The 19151-nt window shown below is 39.8% G+C and overlaps 1 protein-coding gene across 1 annotated transcript in view; it reads right to left on the bottom strand.

Annotated features, from left to right (window-relative positions):
- Positions 1 to 7829: 7829 nt before the first annotated feature.
- LOC142151997 (long-chain fatty acid transport protein 2-like) overlaps positions 7830 to 19151 on the bottom strand; it is a 38907-nt gene continuing 27585 nt past the window's right edge. Inside the window, exons 7-10 of the mRNA XM_075208172.1 lie at positions 13362 to 13560; positions 9980 to 10077; positions 8759 to 8889; positions 7830 to 8085 (exon numbers count right to left, since the gene is read on the bottom strand). Coding sequence (XP_075064273.1) covers positions 7909 to 8085; positions 8759 to 8889; positions 9980 to 10077; positions 13362 to 13560 — 605 coding nt within the window. The 3' untranslated portion in view covers positions 7830 to 7908. The remainder of the gene's footprint in view (positions 8086 to 8758; positions 8890 to 9979; positions 10078 to 13361; positions 13561 to 19151) is intronic.

The following is a 19151-nucleotide window of genomic DNA, read 5'->3' on the forward strand; positions in this document are numbered from 1 at the left end:
TGACCGCCATACAATACAAATAGCATCCTAGTGACTGCCATGCAATAGAGAGGACATCCTTATGACCGTCATACAATACAAAGAACATTCTTGTGTCCGGTATGCAATACACAGAGAGAGTTCTTGAGATCATTGATTTTGCTGGAGATACCAATGAATATAAGCTTAATTTTAACAATAATTTTCATTTTTATTCCTTTGAGTGGTTATGTAGTTAGGGCCCAGTGCGCTGCCTTGCCTGGGGGCCTATAATACTGTTAAGATGGCACTGATTTGAGGTGATATTGCTACATTGTATACATTACAATTGTAAACATTGAAAAACATGCAGTACTGCCCTCAAATCATATTATGCTATATTGTAGTGCCCCTGGTTGCAATTATGCCACACAGTATTGACCGCAGTTCATAATATGCCGCAATAGTGCCTCCAGTTCATATTATGCCACAATAGTGCCCACAGTTAATATTATGCCACATTACTGCCCCCAAATCATATTATGCTATACAGTAGTTCCCCCAGTACAAGAAAGGATGATTAAAAAGTAATTAACATACACTGCATACAGAAAAATATTTTAAGATACCTAGTAACATGTGTTCTGAACTCCTACTGGCCCAATAGTATTGGGCTCGCCAGCTGCGGAGGAATCCGCAGCTGTCATTACTCCTTTGATCTTAAAGACTGGCAGACTTCCAAGATGCATGCACCCGCCGGAAGCCCAGGAGAGATGTTAGTAGGAGGCAAGGAGGTAAGGATCAGGAAGTCAGAGCCAGAGCAGCCCTGGGCTGATCCACACGGTACACGGATTAAAATGGCTAGTTCCTGGGGAGGAGCCAGCCACAAGGAAGCAAATCAATGTTAGGACCAGCCCCATTAGCTAGGGCCACACATAGTGCAATGCTGGGTCGCTTCTGTAAATACATATATATAGAACAGGAAAAAAGTTGATAGGCCTATAAGGCTCCTATGCTCGTGGGGCCCCTGGGCAACTGCCCAGCATGTTCATGCAGTAAGACAGCCCTACTTCTAATCACTCCTACTTCAATATACAGTGTACATTACTTAAATCTTTCTCAAGTCCTTATATAAGAAACTATTTACAACTCCTATTACTAACTAGAGATGTGCACCGGCGACTTTTGAGTTCTCGTGTTTTGTGTTTTGGATCCGGATTTTCGCGATGTTTTGGGTTCGGATTTGTTTCGCAAAACACCTGCCAAAAGGATTTGGTTCGGATTTAAGGTTTTGGATTCGGATTTTTTTTGAAAAAAAACTAAAAAGTGTAAAAATCAAATTTTTGGGCTTATTTTCACTCCTACGCTATTATTAACTTCAATAACATTCAATAACAAACGTTGCAACGAGGTATCTTTCTGGACTGCGTAGAGGAGTGTTCCCCACAATATAATTAAAAACCCATCAACTGGTCTGAATTACACCCAAAAATAGTATCTTTACTGCGTAGAGTAGTGGGCACTGGGCACCACAATAAAATATATAGAAAACCTTCAACAGGTCTGCATTACACCCAAAAATAGTATCTGGACTGCGTAGAGGACTGGCCACTGGCCACCACAATATAATATATAGAAAACCTTCAACAGGTCTGCATTACACCCAAAAATAGTATCTTTACTGCGTAGAGTAGTGGGCACTGGGCACCACAATAAAATATATAGAAAACCTTCAACAGGTCTGCATTACACCCAAAAATAGTATCTGGACTGCGTAGAGGACTGGCCACTGGCCACCACAATATAATATATAGAAAACCTTCAACAGGTCTGCATTACACCCAAAAATAGTATCTGGACTGCGTAGAGTAGTGGGCACTGGCCACCACAATAAAAAATATATAGAAAACCTTCAACAGGTCTGCATTACACTGCACATACGGCTGCTCCTCCATCCTCTCCATCATATACATGTTGGAGTTTCAGCGTGTGAAAACCTCTTGTTTTTGATAATGACAGTGCATTTTGAATATTTTTCAATTTGCCCCACAACACTGAATGTACTTTATCTATGAAACGCATCTAACTTTCTTGACTGCGTAGTGTGGTGGCCCCGGTACACAATTTGGTACCGAGGCCACAATATAATTAAAAAACCCTCCACGGGTCAGAATTCCACCTAAAAAGGGTATGGACTGCGTAGTGTGGTGTGCCCGGAACACAATTTTTTACAATATAATTAAAAAATTGGGCATCAACTGTCACCGTTGTTTAATATCTGATACACCTAAATATGGACTGCACAGTGGAGTGGCCCCGGTAGTAAATTTGGTGCCGGGGCCACAATACCTCCTCCAACTTCCAAGTGTAGTGTTTATAAAGACACACAGCGTCGAAGTGTTATTTGTTGACTTTCTTAACCCTAAAATTGTCCCTGTTGCAAATATTCGTGCAATGGAGAGTTACTTTTTCATTGAAAGACTCAAGCTTTCAAGTGTAGTGTTTATAAAATATAAACAACAATACAGTAGTTTTAGAGCACGTCAATACCTCTTGTTTTAAATTATGACAGGGCATTTTACTTTTGGTTTAATTTCTTGAATTTGTTTAAATTTGGTTTTACTTTTTGAACATGGCAAACGACTGTTGATTGGTCATATAATGCAAAAAAAAAAGTTCCAAGATGGAATTGTCCTTGGGCCCTCCCACCCAACCTTATGTTGTTGAAATAGGACATGCACACTTTAACAAACCAATCATTTCAGCGACAGGGCCTACCAAACAACTTTGGCTGAAATGATTGGTTTGTTTGGGCCCCCACACCAAAAAAGCTATTCATCTCTCCCTGTACAGACTAAACAGGCTCTACTGAGGCAAGATGTCGTCCTCATCCTCAACCTCTGATTCCTCTCCCCCTACAGTGTGTACTTCCTCCTCATCACACATTATCAATTCGTCCCCGCTGGACTCCACAACCACAGATCCCTCTGTGCTATCTGGAGGGCAGTGCTGTACTTCATTGAGGAATTGATTATTCATTTTTATAAACATCATTTTTTCAACGTTATGAGGAAGCAACCTCCTTCGCCGCTCACTGACCAGGTTCCCTGCTGCACTAAAAACTCTTTCTGAGTACACACTGGAGGGGGGACAACTCAGGTAAAATAGAGCCAGTTTGTACAGAGGCTTCCAAACTGCCTTTTTTTCCTGCCAGTAACAATATGGACTGTCTGACATGTCTACTTGGATGGTGTCAGCAAAGTAATCCTCCACAATTTTTTCAATTGTGACAGCATCCAATGCAGCGAGAGTAGACATGTCTGCAATGGTTGGCAGGTCCTTCAGTCCGAACCTGATGTTATCAGCATCCCCGCCAGCGCCTCTTTTAGGAAAACTGAGATTTTTTCCTTGCAGCCATAGATGTGGTAGAAAATGAGGGTGGAGCTGTTGGCATGTCACGGTCCTCTTCAGAGGACAATCTCCTGACCAGCAGGTCTTTGCACCGCTGTAGACTTGTGTCCGCTGGAAACAGAGACACAACATACGCTTTAAACCGAGGATCGAGCACGGTGGCCCGAATGTATTCCTCTGACTTTAAAAGAGTGACCACCCTCGGATCCTGGCAAAGCGTACGAAGGGCTACATCCACAAGAGCTACATGCTTGGTGTAATCGCAATGGCTTACCAGCTCCTCCCTCACTTTCTCCAGCTGCTTCTGCAACAGCCTGATCAGGGGAATCACCTGACTCAAGCTGGCAGTGTCGGAACTGACTTCTCGTGTGGCAAGTTCAAATGGCTGCAGAACCTTGCACAACACGGAAATCAGTCTCCACTGCGCTTGACTCAGGCGCATCCCCACTCCTTTGCCTGTCGTAGGTGGCTGTGTAGGCCTGAATGGTCTTTTGCTGCTCCTCCATCCTCTGCAGCATATAGAGGGTGGAGTTCCAGCGTGTCACAACCTCTTGTTTGAGGTGATGGCAGGGCAGGTTCATGCTTTTTTGATGTGCCTCTAGTCTGCGGTAGGCACTGGCTGAATGCCGAAAGTGTCCAGCAATTTTGCGCGCCACCGCAAGCATCTCCTTCACACCCCTGTCACTCTTGAGGTAATGCTGCACCACCAAATTAATGGTGTGGGCAAAACATGGGACGTGCTGGAAATTGCCCATATTTAATGCCCGCACAATGTTACTGGCATTGTCTGACACCACAAATCCCCATGAGAGTCTAAGTGGGGTAAGCCACTGGGAGATAATTTCCCTCAGTTTCTCTAATATGTTGTCAGCGTTGTGCCTCTTATTAAACCCTGTAATACACAATGTTGCCTGCCTTTGCACGAGCAGCCATTTTGTAGATGCTGCTACTGATGCAGCTGTTGCTGTTGCTGCGGAAGGGGATGCATCTACCCAGTGGGCTGTCACAGTCATATAGTCCTTCGTTTGCCCAGAACCACTTGTCCACATGTCCGTGGTTAAGTGGACAGTGGGTACAACCGCATTTTTTAGAGCACTGAGGACACTTGATCGTACTACTCTGTACATTTTTGGTATCGCCTGCCTAGTGAAGTGGAATCTCGACGGGATTTGGTACCGGGGACACAATACCTCCATCAACCCTCTAAATCCCACTCCACTGATGGCGGACACCGGGCGCACGTCTAACACCAACATTGCAGTTACAGCCGCAGTTATACGCTTAGCAATAGGGTGACTATTATCGTATTTTGTGGTCATGGCAAACGACTGTTGGACGGTCAATTGTTTTGTGAAAGACTTAGCGGTTTTACGACTTCCCCTCTGGGAAGATGACCGACTAACAGCAGCAACAGCAGCAGTGGCAGTAGTAGGCGTACCGCTGCAGGATTCCTCGGATGAATCCCGTATTGAGGAGGACTCAGTCTGGCTGCTGGACTGAATCTGATGGAGATCGTGGAGGAAGATGATGAGGAGGGTGTTGCTGGTGTGTATCCAACTGGACCACGGGATTTAGGTGTCCCTGTACCGATGAGGGTCCTAGCCCCAGTTCCTGAACTAACCACTGAACTATGAAGGTTATTCAGGTGACGTATAAGGGAGGATGTTCCTAGGTGGGCAAGATCCTTACCCCTGCTTATTTGAGCTTTACATAAGCTACATATGGCCATACATTGGTTGTCTGGATTTGGATAAAAATAACTCCAGACCGAAGAGGTGCATTTTTTGGTCTTCTGACCAGGCATGACGATGGGCTTTTTCATCCCATGGACATCAGCTGTTTTCCCCCCTGGTGCCTCATTTACAATAACCACATCACCATCCTCATCATCAAGTTCCTCCACAGCGCCAGCTACATCATCAATAGGCTCCTCCCGAGCCACCTCTTCCCGTACAGTGAGGGGAAGGTCAGGCTTCACAACCACCAACACCCTTGGACTCGCCTTGGGGATTTGTGATAATTTCTCTTTAGAAGGCAGAGTTGTTTGCTGTTTTGTTGCTGACAGCATAACTCTCTTCAATTTTTTGTAGGGGGGTGAGGAGGAGGAGGGCTAAGATCCGTGGGTGAAGCTGAACCACTAGTCATGAACACGGGCCAGGGCCTAAGCCGTTCCTTGCCACTCCGTGTCGTAAATGGCTTATTGGCAACTTTACGTTTCTCCTCAGATGATTTTAAGTTTCTCTGTTTTCTACTTTTTCTTAACTTGGGCTTTTTGGATTTTACATGACGGTACTACGAGATTGGGCATCGGGCTTGGAAGACGACGTTGATGGCATTTCATCGTCTATGTCATGACTAGTGGCAGTAGCTTCAGCATTAGGAGGAAGTGGGTCTTGATCTTTCCCTACTTTATCCTCCAAATTTTTGGTCTCCATTATATGTAGCACAAGATACTGCAGAATGTGTGAACTTGGTAATATTGCAGTACCAATGGACTTATACTGCTGGATTGGTTTTGCAAATTTGGTTATAATTATTTTATTTTTTAATTCTTTATTTTTTATATAACTTTTTTTTTATTTTTTAAAAACTTGGGAATAATGGGGAAATAACTATGCCCTTAGAAGCACAGAGCACAGGACACAGCACCACTGGACTGAACAGGACACAGCACAGGACCCAGCAGCACCACTGAACTCAGCAGGACAGAGCACAGGACACAGCACCACTGGACTGATACTGCAGAATGTGTGAACTTTGTAATATTGCAGTACCACTGGACTTTTACTGCTGAATGTGTGAACTTGGTAATATTGCAGTACCAATGGGCTTATACTGCAGGATTGGTTGTGCAAATTTTGTTGTAATTAAAAAAAAATTAAATTAGTTTTTTGTATGTTTTAAAAAAACTTTTTTTATTTTTTTAAACACTTGGGAATATTGGGGAAATAACTATGCCCTTAGAAGCACAGAGCACAGGACACAGCACCACTGGACTGAACAGGACACAGCACAGGACCCAGCAGCACTACTGAACTCAGCAGGACAGAGCACAGGACACAGCACCACTGGACTGATACTGCAGAATGTGTGAACTTTGTAATATTGCAGTACCACTGGACTTTTACTGCTGAATGTGTGAACTTGGTAATATTGCAGTACCAATGGGCTTATACTGCAGGATTGGTTGTGCAAATTTTGTTGTAATTAAAAAAAAATTAAATTAGTTTTTTGTATGTTTTAAAAAAACTTTTTTTATTTTTTTAAACACTTGGGAATATTGGGGAAATAACTATGCTCTTAGAAGCACAGAGCACAGGACACAGCACCACTGGACTGAACAGGACACAGCACAGGACCCAGCAGCACTACTGAACTCAGCAGGACAGAGCACAGGACACAGCACCACTGGACTGAGCACAGCACAGCACAGCACAGAACTGAACAGCACGAGATATAGCAGGAGAGAGGACCACCTAACACACCCTCCCTCTACCCTGATCAATGCCCGAGTGAAGATGGCGGTGACTAGCGGGGAATTTATAGGATCCGAGTATCGCGAGATCCGACAACGGGATTATGAGTCAGAGCCTCAGTTTCAGATTTGAATTTGGCGCCAATACCAGGATCTGTCTCGGATCGGCAACGTTCGGGTGGGCTCGGATTTCAGAAATCCGAGTGCGCTCATCTCTATTACTAACACAACAAAATTATCTATGATCAAGCACAATTCTCTATGAGCAAGCAGTGTATAACACAAGCTCTATATGCTATATCATCATGTTTACATATTTGGCAATTATATATCCCCTCATGACTGAATATTGCCACAGCCCAGAATGGTTTATGAAAGAGTCCTGTTGTTTGCACATGATGGTCAGAGAGTGAATGTATATCTGTGTGCAGCGTTTCTGAGAAGTGACCAACAAAAGCATATTCAAATTTGTCATAAGAGATGTTAACTTTAAAGGCCTCTGTAGGTGTAGCCACTGTACAGGATGTGTGCCAAGCCTATTCATATGTGCCCAAAAGATCTTTAATCTAAAACTCATCTAACAACTCACAGTTTGGACAAAGCTTAGCATCATGCCATATCAGGTGGGGAAGGAGCATAATGTTCAGGGACTTGTGAGAATGTGTAAATGAAAAATTAAATATTATACTTTTTTTAAGCACACAATGTGTTTATTCTCCTCAGGTGTTCTGTGCAGACATAAGGAGATGGAGGTGGAACATCCTTATTTGTTCCCTACTGTCCCTTGCAGCACCAGGATTAGAACTTTGCTGCCTGTAGTGAATGTGAAGTAACATCCAGCACAGCTGTAGGGGATGGGTTAAGTGCTGGTATATACTGCCACATACTGGCCCACCTCAAGCACTGCATATACATACATATATATACACACACACACACATTTTATTTAAATGGTCTGGTCATTTCACACATAAGATCCATGAGAAATTGATAAAAACATTTTTAAATGTTAATTTGAGTCATGAACAGCTGTAATTAATCTTTGATCTATTTTGTGTATCACACTACAGTTTCAATATCTTTTCCAAAATGGCATTGTAAGTCTGGGAATCCATTGGTCTGTATCGTGTGTTGGCTTCATCTAAGAAGTACAGAGGATCTTTTATAGTGAGTGGGTTGAAGCCCTCTTTGACCAGTTCCACTTTACGCTGCTTGTAGGTTCCAGTAACTTCCATGATGTCCTGTACATTTAAGCAATACTTAATTAGATATAGTCATATAACATCTGGAGCAGGTTCTTCAAAAGTACATATGTATAATTAAACAGTAAGAAAGCTGTTTATAAAATGAGGCAGGATGTTTAATAGTGGGGAGAAATACTTGGGGAGAGATAACATTTATGCAACTAAAGGGAACCTAAGCAAGATTGAGATTTTAATAAGAAACTCCCAATACCCTGCTCGTAAACCCATGGATGTCCCTCGAAAGGAAATCCCTTTTGTTCCTAAGAGCAGGAATGTTTAGGAAGCTGAGGAGCTTTACACAGGGAGGAGGAGGAGAAGCCATTTTTGCTATTGTTGACTACTTCATAGAAATTAATCCTAAACTCTGCTGTCTGAGTCATGTACCCCAATGGCTACCAGATTCTCTGATTAGTAAAAACTGCCATTCAGGATGCATATAAAATTATTGCAGGCTGGAAATACAAAAAATGTGTAATTTATGTATATTTAGCCTATCAATAATAAAAAAAACAATATATTAACAGATATCTTAAAAAATAAAGTAATCCTTTGAGCAACTATAAGAAATTTGAAAATATAAAGTGATAAAATAATGCTGGTCCTAAAGAAGTTGATGACAGATTACTGGCCTGGATACTGATTTAAATAACAATATATAGAATTTGCTTACTTGTATTCTCACAAACCGAGGTCTTGCGTAACCAGGTAAATAATCTGACACTTGTTTGTACAGTTTTTCCCCATCAAATGATTGTCCTTCCTTAAGTTTGATGGATGCCATTCCAATTCTCCCTTCATGATCTGGAAAAATGAAAAGCTAAGCGCAGTTGTAGAGAAGTGGTACATATATCTGATTATAATTTATTTGGTTTAGATTATATACTGTATGTCTGTACTTTGTCCACTCTGGTACTACCTTACGTACAACCTCGATCACGGTGTCAGGATTCAGGCGCTAGGACCTTACTTGCCTGACAGGCCTCCCGATCATAGAAATTAATACAGCAAGGGCATCTGCCCTCAATTTAATGTCTTACACATTTTCTTCTGCAAGACATCTTCCTGTCTGAACCTTTATAAACCTTGCAGTGTGGTCTGCTAATTACCTGATAACAGGTCCTATTTCATGGTTTCTGTGTGTGATATTAACAACCTGGCATTCCTTATATAATACAATTTCTTGCTACCTACCTCAACCTAGGCAACAGATGTGACTACATATAAACATATAACCATAAACAGTGGCTCTGTAGCAATTAAAAATGTTGATCTCATAAACAACTAATAATAAATTGCATGTGTGTACAAAATAAATCACATACCATAAACAGAAAGTCTTTTTTCAAACACTCCTTATGAGGAGGTGCCTCTGTCTTTTTCTCTTGTGCAGAAGAGTACATCAAAGAAAATATTACAAATCATTATCACTTTTTTGGTGATTGGCGGTTATTCAAATATTTTCAGAGATACTACCCTATATTGTGATTTCTTTGTTATATTTTATTCATGTCATCGTTTGTACAAGCGAAAATTGAGTAAAAGAAAAAGAAGATGTAGACACATCCTCATATATGGACTTTAAAACAAACCTATATCGGCTGCAGATAAGAGCTAACCTTCTAAGCTTTTCCCAGCTGTCCTGTGTTGAATCCATCCTAAGTCAATTTAGTATTTAATAGTGTTTTTTTAACATTCATTTAAATCTGGTTTAAATCTGGCGCATGCAGAAAAGTCGTTGAAATTAAGATGTCATTGAAATGAATGGAAAACGTGACAAGATTTTTTATAATATATGTACAGAAATGAGAAGACACCTAGCGACATATTCTAGTAGCGGAAAAATTAAGAATGCCTAATTAAAAAGTATACTACAGTACTAATGAATACTCACAAGGCACAGTAACGCCATAAACATTAACCTCTTCAATGAAATCCGTCATCCCAACAATGTCTGCCACTTCAGTAGTTGCCACGTTTTCCCCTTTCCAGCTGCAAAAGAATGAATTCATGTGTACCAGATGGATTAGAATGAAAAGTCCATAATTTAATGCTGCATAGGTTATAAATCTAGTGTTTTTTAAGAAGCTGACCACTGTCAACGTTGCTTCCACTGCATCACCCAGGTTAAATGTCATTACATTTGATTTGAAAGTATAAGCAGGACAGAGGTGGGTGAATGTAAGCTACTGCTGGCTTCTCTGAGATCTTGAGTCCATCAGGTGGAGGACTGAACATAACACAGCTACCAATGCAAACTAACTTCAGAGAGATCCATTCCTATTAATTCTGCTAAAGCACATAGAAGAGATATCTAATTTTAAAAAAAATCTACATTTTGAGTTACAGCTTTATAATGATGAAAACTAGGACACAGGGGAGTGCCATTAGCAATAACCATAAAATACATAGTATATCGGTGTCAAATGGAAGCTAATTACTAGCCATATGCAACTGCAAATATGGGTTTGGGAATTAATTTCTAATAATAATTTGATATGCCTCAGAGGAGCTCTGTGTACAGCCAAGGTTTAAAGCCTTAAAACCGACTCTAAATTATTATGTCCCTTGATTATGTTAAACCCCTCTGTACTCTCCCCAGTAGGTGTTTGTAGATAAGGGAGCCCAGACCCATGATTATAGATGATTGTCCTGTATCAATTTATGGCACAGGTTGCAAAAGTTGAAGTCTGTGAAATATCTCTTTAAAGACACAAACATCTGGGATATCTAAGACCCTTCGAATGAAGAGACAGGTATCCTTGTTAAGTGGTAATAATAAACTGGTGAAATAAGGACACAGGAAAATATCCATATCATAATTACAGGAGCCATGTTTGTTATTCAGATGAAGGGAAACTTATCATATTTGTAGGCCATTCTGGTGAGAAGGATAAAGAAACCATAGTTTCATAAACCCCTCATTTGCATTTACACAGATTTACTAGTTCTGACATCACAGGAAGGGGGGCTGCAATGTACCTGCTGCATGTTTAAAATATCCTGTAAAGCTAACAGATTTGTACACTTTTGGGAATCAATTGGCATATTGAGGAGTGTCCCTTTATTCTGCTACTCCCAGCAAAACAGAAACTTGATTGTAGGTAAATTATCATTTTTGTGTTTTGTCGTTTATATTCTTCTAAGAAACCATTGCATTATATCTTTGTATGTCATTTGGAAATTATTTTATCTTAAGCATTGTGGATTTATTTTTTATATTAAACTACACTTGATAGGTTCAGGTCTCTGTGTTCTTGCGAACTCATTTTGGACACCTTGGTTATAATGCTACATAGTTGAAACAGGGGATATCATTTGGTTTATGGTAAATATGGGTCAGGGGAGATCATTTTGGTTTATGATACCTCTGATTAAAGTAAATAGTGATAGATTCATTTTAACAGAGAAACGAAGGTTTCCTGATTAAGAGTGTCAGCTCTTCACAAAAAACCTTGGTTGTGGCATAATTGGTAAGGTAAAGTTTGTGTGTGGCTAGGGAAGGCTTTAATCATTTTGTATAGACCAGGTGGTTGTTTTTATTAACTCTTTGTCACATACACTTCACGCAGGCTCAGATGAGTGCTGGATCGTGATAATCAGTTTCTCATTTATTACCTAGAGTGAAGGACAGTTCCATAATGAGCAACAAGAAAATCAGCATATTATACAGAATAGCATACAGAGTAGCAATTAAAGTATTTTTGTTTAGCATCAATGTGGCATAGGTGCAATTTATTGTGCATGCTGTAATTTCCATAAACAATACATAAAGTTACCTTAAAATATACACAGGGATCTATTTATTATAGGGAGAAAAGCCCTACATCCGGCATGTGCTTTTTCCAGAGATAGGACTTCTCACTATCTTTTCAGGGCTACAGTCATGCTATCACCAACGGTAGGCCCCAGGGGCAAATATATTCACCATCTATCACCTGCAATATCCTTCCCCATGCAAAGCATGGCAAAGCCTATTTAACACCACTGTAATCCTTAAAAAAAGATAATAGCAGGAGATAGAAGATGATAGGTGAAAAAATATTCAAGACGCATGTTTTCATGTTAATTTTATTTAAATATTAATGTTTTTAAAACAAACATATTTTACTTTTAAACTTTGTTTGTTTTTTTTTAACTTATTTTTTTTCTACAAAGTGGAACAGGAAATGCAAGTTCGGGCTTCCAGTCATGCATGCTCAGATCCCCTTATACTAGCGGTAAGTTGCCACAGAGGTAGCTGAATATCACTTGTCAAGTGATAGTTTATTGATAAAATAAGACAAAGTCTAGCTAAATAACTCACACAGGTAAAAAAAACTACTACTTTGATTTTACTGAGCTGGATGAGTTAAATAAAGATTAAGTTTTTTTTAAGTAACCTTAGTAGTAAGTAGACTGCGTAGCTAGTCAATAAATGACTGTGGTTACATAAGCCTTAATAATGTGAACAATGCATCAATAAACTATTCCCAGAATTTTCTAACGCGAGAAGACATTCAGTCCATTCCCAGTAAAACACTGGTGACACTGGAAAATAAATGATAAAGGGTGCAGTAGCAAAATCTCTAACTGCTCTCCAAAAGCATTTTTTGTATTGATAAGATTGTGAGCAGTGAAACAATTTAACCAGTCTTGTGGCAGAAAAGTTTGTTAGGAAGGATCTCTGAAAGATATTTTCATTTCAGATAGCAAGCTACTAAAACAGTAATGCAAAGTCAAGTTACAGGCATAAGTAAGGGAATCAGCAAGAGAGCAAGGTCAGGCAAATTTTCCACACAGCAAGGATCAGAAAAATCAGCAAACCCAAAACAGATCTTATAAACGGCTCATGATTAACACCAGACCTAATCTTTACATAGGTGCATCCACACGTATATGGGAGCTCCATGTAAATGGGCTGCATACCAATGTCTGAGCTCCATTACTTGTGAGTGTGCCAAATCAGTCATGCTGGTTAAGCACACCAAAGCCAATAGACCAAGTTTGAATGGGTGCACAGAATGGCAAGCTTACAATGTGCTTTCTGGAAAACGTATAAGAACATTGCAGACAGGGATGTCAGGGTGAATCCTATCATATTTAGAACATCTTAATCAGAAGTTGAAGGTAAATACTATACAATAACCAACAAGGTTGACCCCAAAGAGATAATGTTATGTTATAGGAATTCTATGAGCTTTCTTAGTGCTCAGAGTGTAGGGGGTCATACCTATCAGATTGCAGCATTTGTCTAATGATTGAGCTATGCTGAAAGAAGACAGCAGATATCTTACCGAAATGTGTCTCCTACACGATCCTGGAAATATACAAAGCCTTCTTTGTCTATCATTATCAAATCTCCACTGTTAAAATACAAATCTCCCTTTATAAATACATCTCGAAGTCTTTTCTTCTCAGTCAGAGACTCCTCTCCTGCGTATCCAGTAAAAGGATTTGTAGTAGTAATTTTTGAAATTAGCAGCCCAGTCTCACCTGTGATCAAATAATATTATAAATTACTTATTGTAAACTTTATGACAAATGTAGGAGCGTGCCAAACTCAAGCACATACAGCCAAGTCTGAATCCAACTCTGGTCATCTCAAAGTTACTTGTTTTTCTGCCAAATCTCTTGCTACAGTGAAAGGGCTATTCTAAGTCCTGATCAGTAGCGATGACAGTGTTGTATGCATGCTATAACATGTGTTTGCAATCACGAGCAACTGTAAAAAAGTATTTTATGCTCAATAGACATTAATAATGTCCTAATAAATGTATTTGTGTATTAGAGTACAGCAGACCTGTCCCTGATTTATACAGCACACATATATTGAGAGCCGCAATGAACTTGGGAGTACACAAAGCCTAAACACATGCATTTAATACTAAACGCAGGTTCCACTCGAATGTGTATCTTGATTTATCAGCCCCAATGTGTGTATGGTGTTAGTGCGAGGGACATATCGAGAACCTTCTTCAAAATTCTTGGTGCTGGATTAAAGGCAATCGCCATGTCCTCTCCCTATTATTTCATTATATAGATTATTTACAGGCTGGCTAATATGCTCTTCCCAACCTTGCAGAATTTTTTTTATAGGAGTAGTGCAGCTTTTAAAATACAAATAACGCAAATTTAATCATGATCAAATCTGCCAACAATGCTTAAACCACTAATCTGAATATTTGCAATAAGAAATGTATGTGTTAGTTATTTTCATTTTGTTGCATTCATATTCCTGCTTGATTCTTTATTTCAACGTTAACGGAACCTGATTGTATGGTGTGTGAATGTTAGGTGGGAGATAATAGCATCTTGTAGATAGTAAATCTTAAGTTCCGTAACTAAAAAAACACAAACACATTTTGTATAATATACATGCAAAGCTCTCAGGAGACACCTTAACTGATTGTGTAGACATGTGATCTATAGACTTGTTGATTTACGGGAGTGTGTTACTGAAGACAGCCCAATCATATTGTCCAGCTGTACATATTTGGAAGTAAAGTATGTTATCCTGGGCTGACATTATAGAACAATTGTCAATTTTTCCTATAATAGCTAAGCACTGCATTTTATGAGTCTGTTCCTTCTTCTGGTCACCTTGCATTAATGACAATAATTCTAAATTCCAAACTTAGGTGGCCAGAAGCAGCACAATGATTTCTAGGATGTCGCATTTTTCCATGGAAGTTACTGAGTAAAACTAACTGTTACGTATTAACTTGCCTTTTCTCTAGTTGGAATACCTTTTTTCCATATGTGGCATTATTAAAGTTTTGTTATGAGTTAAAGGAAAGACATTCTTAAACAATACAGCTTTCATTGTTGCACATTTGGAATGACAATAATTTTATGCTAGATATAAATCAAATAAGCAACTGAAAAATTACCATGTTTAGGGGCTCCTTTGGAGGGGGACGTATTTGTGCTCCAAACATACGTAGACTTAACAATGTCAGTAGTAAATGCTAAAGTCTGATAACCCTAATTTACACAATATAATATGATAAAGTGCTATAAACACAAGACTAAAAGGCATAATTGAAATGAAATAAATTGCACTAGTGTCACAGTTTTATAATTAGACCGTATGTAAGGTAAGACTAAGCCTCCTAAGACTAATCATTGCTGCACTCATATACTGAAACTAGAAAGGGGATATTTTGATTAATAGATAACCTAAGCATTCTTTCTTCAACACAATTGGGAAGTTAGGTCAAATAATTTGAATAATGGAGGGGGCAGATCGATGCTCCAAATTTAGATTTTTTGATAAGCAATCTTGATAAGAGACCAAAATCCTCTGTTAATGAGAGGAAGTACTACAAGGTGATCATAAGCTTAAGTAGCGTTAGGAGTAGATCATCAGCAAATAGAGAACACTTATATACCCCTTTCTCAGTTTCAATTCCATAAATGGGCTCATGACATCTGTTAGCTGCTACTCTAGGGGCCCAATTGCTAATTGGAAGACAGCGTGTTTTAAACAATGACATGAAGTTGGGGGGGGGGGGGGAGTTGTATGCAGCATTGAGGGAACAATTTGGGCCTGATTCATCAAGGCATGTATCTGCCTATTTTGAGTGTATTGTATGCAAAATCACCCTGCGTATACCCAGTACCGGGACATACACAAGTACAGGCAGCCCTGTCCATTCTGTTTTTGGACACTGACTCCAGCCTATGATTTTGGGGAGTGTATGGGAAGGGGAGTTTGGCTGTAATCAGGGGCGGGCTGGGGCGGGGGGCAGGGGAAAAGATGTCCCCCAAACCGGACACAAAAACAGTATTTTGGACCGGCCCTAACTTCACTTACTCGGTGGCTGGCCCCTTCTCTGGGACCAGCCACCTTCTCATTGGCTGCTGCTACCGAAAGCCCATCCTCCCTTCTGTTGTGACATGGGACGCGCACCACGTGATAGGTGCTGTCCCATGTCAGAAGACTGCAGACCAGAGCGCACAGCTCGGATAGGACAAGGTAAGTGCAGGGTTGTACTCTAGAACAGACATTCATTGTGTATATTTATATGTCCTTTGCTCCCTCTTTGAACTTTCGATTTCAGGCAGTTTATTTTTTACCAATGTAGAACATTTTAACACCAATATCACTAAAGAGCGAAGCTCAAAGGCAATGATGTAGTTGGTCCTTGAACATTCCTTTGAAATCACCTAGAATGAGCACATTTTTTGTGATCCATGACTCTAGCAGGCCCAAGAAAATTTCTGAAGTTAAAAGACCCTGACTGTGAACTTAAAAAGAAATATACAGTGTGGTATTAAATGCTAATATTTTACTAGAGATCAGTGCTTCATATCTGAGCACAAGTTAATTTAAAATTACTTTAAACCAACTTGAAAGCAAATGTGTCAGTGTCAGCAGCATCTTGTATGTATGTATGTATGTATGTATGTATGTATGTATGTATGTATGTGTGTCAGTGTCAGTAGCAACATGTATGTATGTATGTATGTATGTATGTATGTATGTATGTGTGTCAGCAGTATCTTGTATGTATGTATGTATGTATGTATGTATGTGTGTCAGTGTCAGCAGCATCTTGTATGTGTGGCAGCAGCATATTGTGTGTGTGTGTGGAAGCATCTAATATGTATAAGCCTAGCGGCGTGTGTTAGTGTGTGTGTGTGTGTGTGGAAAAAACTATTTTCTCAGAAATGGCTCATCCAATTGACCTGAAATTTGGTATACTGACATTATTTGACAAAAAAATTATAATAGTGAAGTCAGTTAACTTCCATCATACCCCCTTCCCCCCGTGGGAGGGGTAGTAAAGGTGATGATACCTCGGAGATTGACTTATGTCCATCCGAAACAGGACTGCCGTTTAAGCTAAGATGGCGGCAGTTCCCTTTGAAGGCAGCATTTGCTATAACCATTAACAAGTCACAGGGTCAAACATTTGACCGTGTGGGTATTTATTTACCAGAGCCTGTGTTTGGTCATGGACAATTGTATGTCGCATTTTCACGAGTACGGAGAAGCAGTGATGTGAAAGTGCAGGTTATGAATACTGCCCTTCAAGGAAGACTGATTGAGCACAGCGATAAGGTGTTTAGCAGAAACGTTGTGTATCGAGAGCTTTTAGAACAGTAAGACGATGGAGATTAAGGATAAGGCGATGAAGATGAAGGATGAGGTGATGGAGAAGAATGATGAGGTGGTGACAAGTGGACAAAACCATGTTAAAAAAGGGCGCTTACATCGGGAAATAACGCTCTTCCCCTGAGGAGGCCTGGCCTAGCCCCAAATATATGACAAGAACCTTTTTTACACCTCAAGTAGCTTGATTTGACTAGAATGCATGAGTATCATGCACGGGTTAACTTGTATTTTATATATATATATATATATATATATATATATATATATATATATGAGTATGGGGCCAGTATATTGTATGTGTGTGTGTGGTAGCATATTGTATGTGTGTGTGTGGCAGCATATTGTGTATATATATAGGAGTATGGGGCCGGTATATTGTGTGTGTGTGTGAGTAAATGACCAGTAAATGAATGCAAAATGTGTGGGGGCCAGTAAATGAATACCTTGTGGGGGTGGAGGGGGGGGGCAGTAAATGAATGTAGTGTGTGGGGGGGGGGCAGTAAATGAATGTAGTGTGTGGGGGGGCAGTAAATTAATGTAGTGTGGAAGGGAGGGGGGGTCTTAATATAATGTGGGAGGTAGGCTATTAATTTAAATGTCGAGTGCAGGTGGGGGCTAATTATTGGGTATTATTTTATTTCTGGGGTGATGGTGTGGCAATTTCATTTAATAGTGGGGCCTATTAATTTATAATGGGGTACTTAGACCTTTAATTTAATGCTGGGGTGGTTTGGGAGCTATTTATTAATTGTGGACTGGTTGTGGAAAATGAGGTCTATTTATTAAATGTGATTATGTTTTTTTAATGCCTGTGATTGTTGTGGGAAATGATAATATTTGTTAAATGTAAATGCTATTTAAGTTATTGTTGGGGCTGTTTGAAGGGAGGGAAATAGGTTTATATATTAAATGTGTTTGCTATCTAATGTCAGGGTTGGTTGGAGAGAAAGAGATATATTTAGCAAATGTGAATATTATTTTAATGTTGTGGCTGGAGGGAGGCCTAATTATAAAACATGAGTGCTATTGATTTAACATCGGGACTGGTTGGAGTTTTCTAAATTTCATGTACCCATTTTTTTTCCAAATAGGGCCTTAAACATTCCAGGATCCAGACAACCAGTAAATGAGCTAAAGTAACCAGCAGCCACAAGTGGTGACAGTAACAAGACAGGTAGGAGAGAGCAGGACAGTCTGCCAACTGTCCTGAATCTGGTGAGACAGTCCCAAACTTGGGTGACTGTTTCGCTTAGGACAGTTGGGAGGTATGTCCCGCTTCACTGTGTACTGCTCGTGAAGGCAGAACTGTGTGCACCTAACAGTAGTGCACACAGTATTGCCTGTGTATTTTTCTAAAATTATAACCATGTTACATAATAGGGGGTTACCCAGTCTAAAGTGCCCAGGCCCCCCAGAGCCTTAATTCAGCTCTGGGCCTGGGCATAAAAATATATATATTGATTAAGCAACACTACAATAGCCTCTTTTTATATAGATAAATATATATTGTACCAAAAACCACCCTTTAAGGATGGGCCGCTGCTGTGTGCTGGCCCCCTGGGCTGAAGTCTGCCAGCCCTCCCCTGGCTGTAATCAATATACAGTAAGGGCATGCAAAACTCAAGCGCACACAGCAACGTCCGAATCCAGCTCTAGGCATGGCAAAGTTACTTGTTTTTCTGCTGTATGTTTAGTAATGATGTAATGATGACAGTCTCATATACATGGTATAACATGTGTTTGCAAACAGGAGCGACTTTAAAAATGTATTTTATGCTCAGTAGACATTAACCACATCCTAATAAATGTGTTTTATAGGAAGAAAATAAAATGTAATGTTTTTTACATTTTATTACATTTTTTTACAGTGTTATCATTAATGCCTTTATTACTGACTGCTGGCATTAATTCTAAATATTTTTTTTTCTGTGCGTTCTTTTGCGAATTTATAATCAACATAGAT

This window comes from Mixophyes fleayi, chromosome 4, assembly GCF_038048845.1.
Source record: "Mixophyes fleayi isolate aMixFle1 chromosome 4, aMixFle1.hap1, whole genome shotgun sequence".
Taxonomy (NCBI): domain Eukaryota; kingdom Metazoa; phylum Chordata; class Amphibia; order Anura; family Limnodynastidae; genus Mixophyes; species Mixophyes fleayi.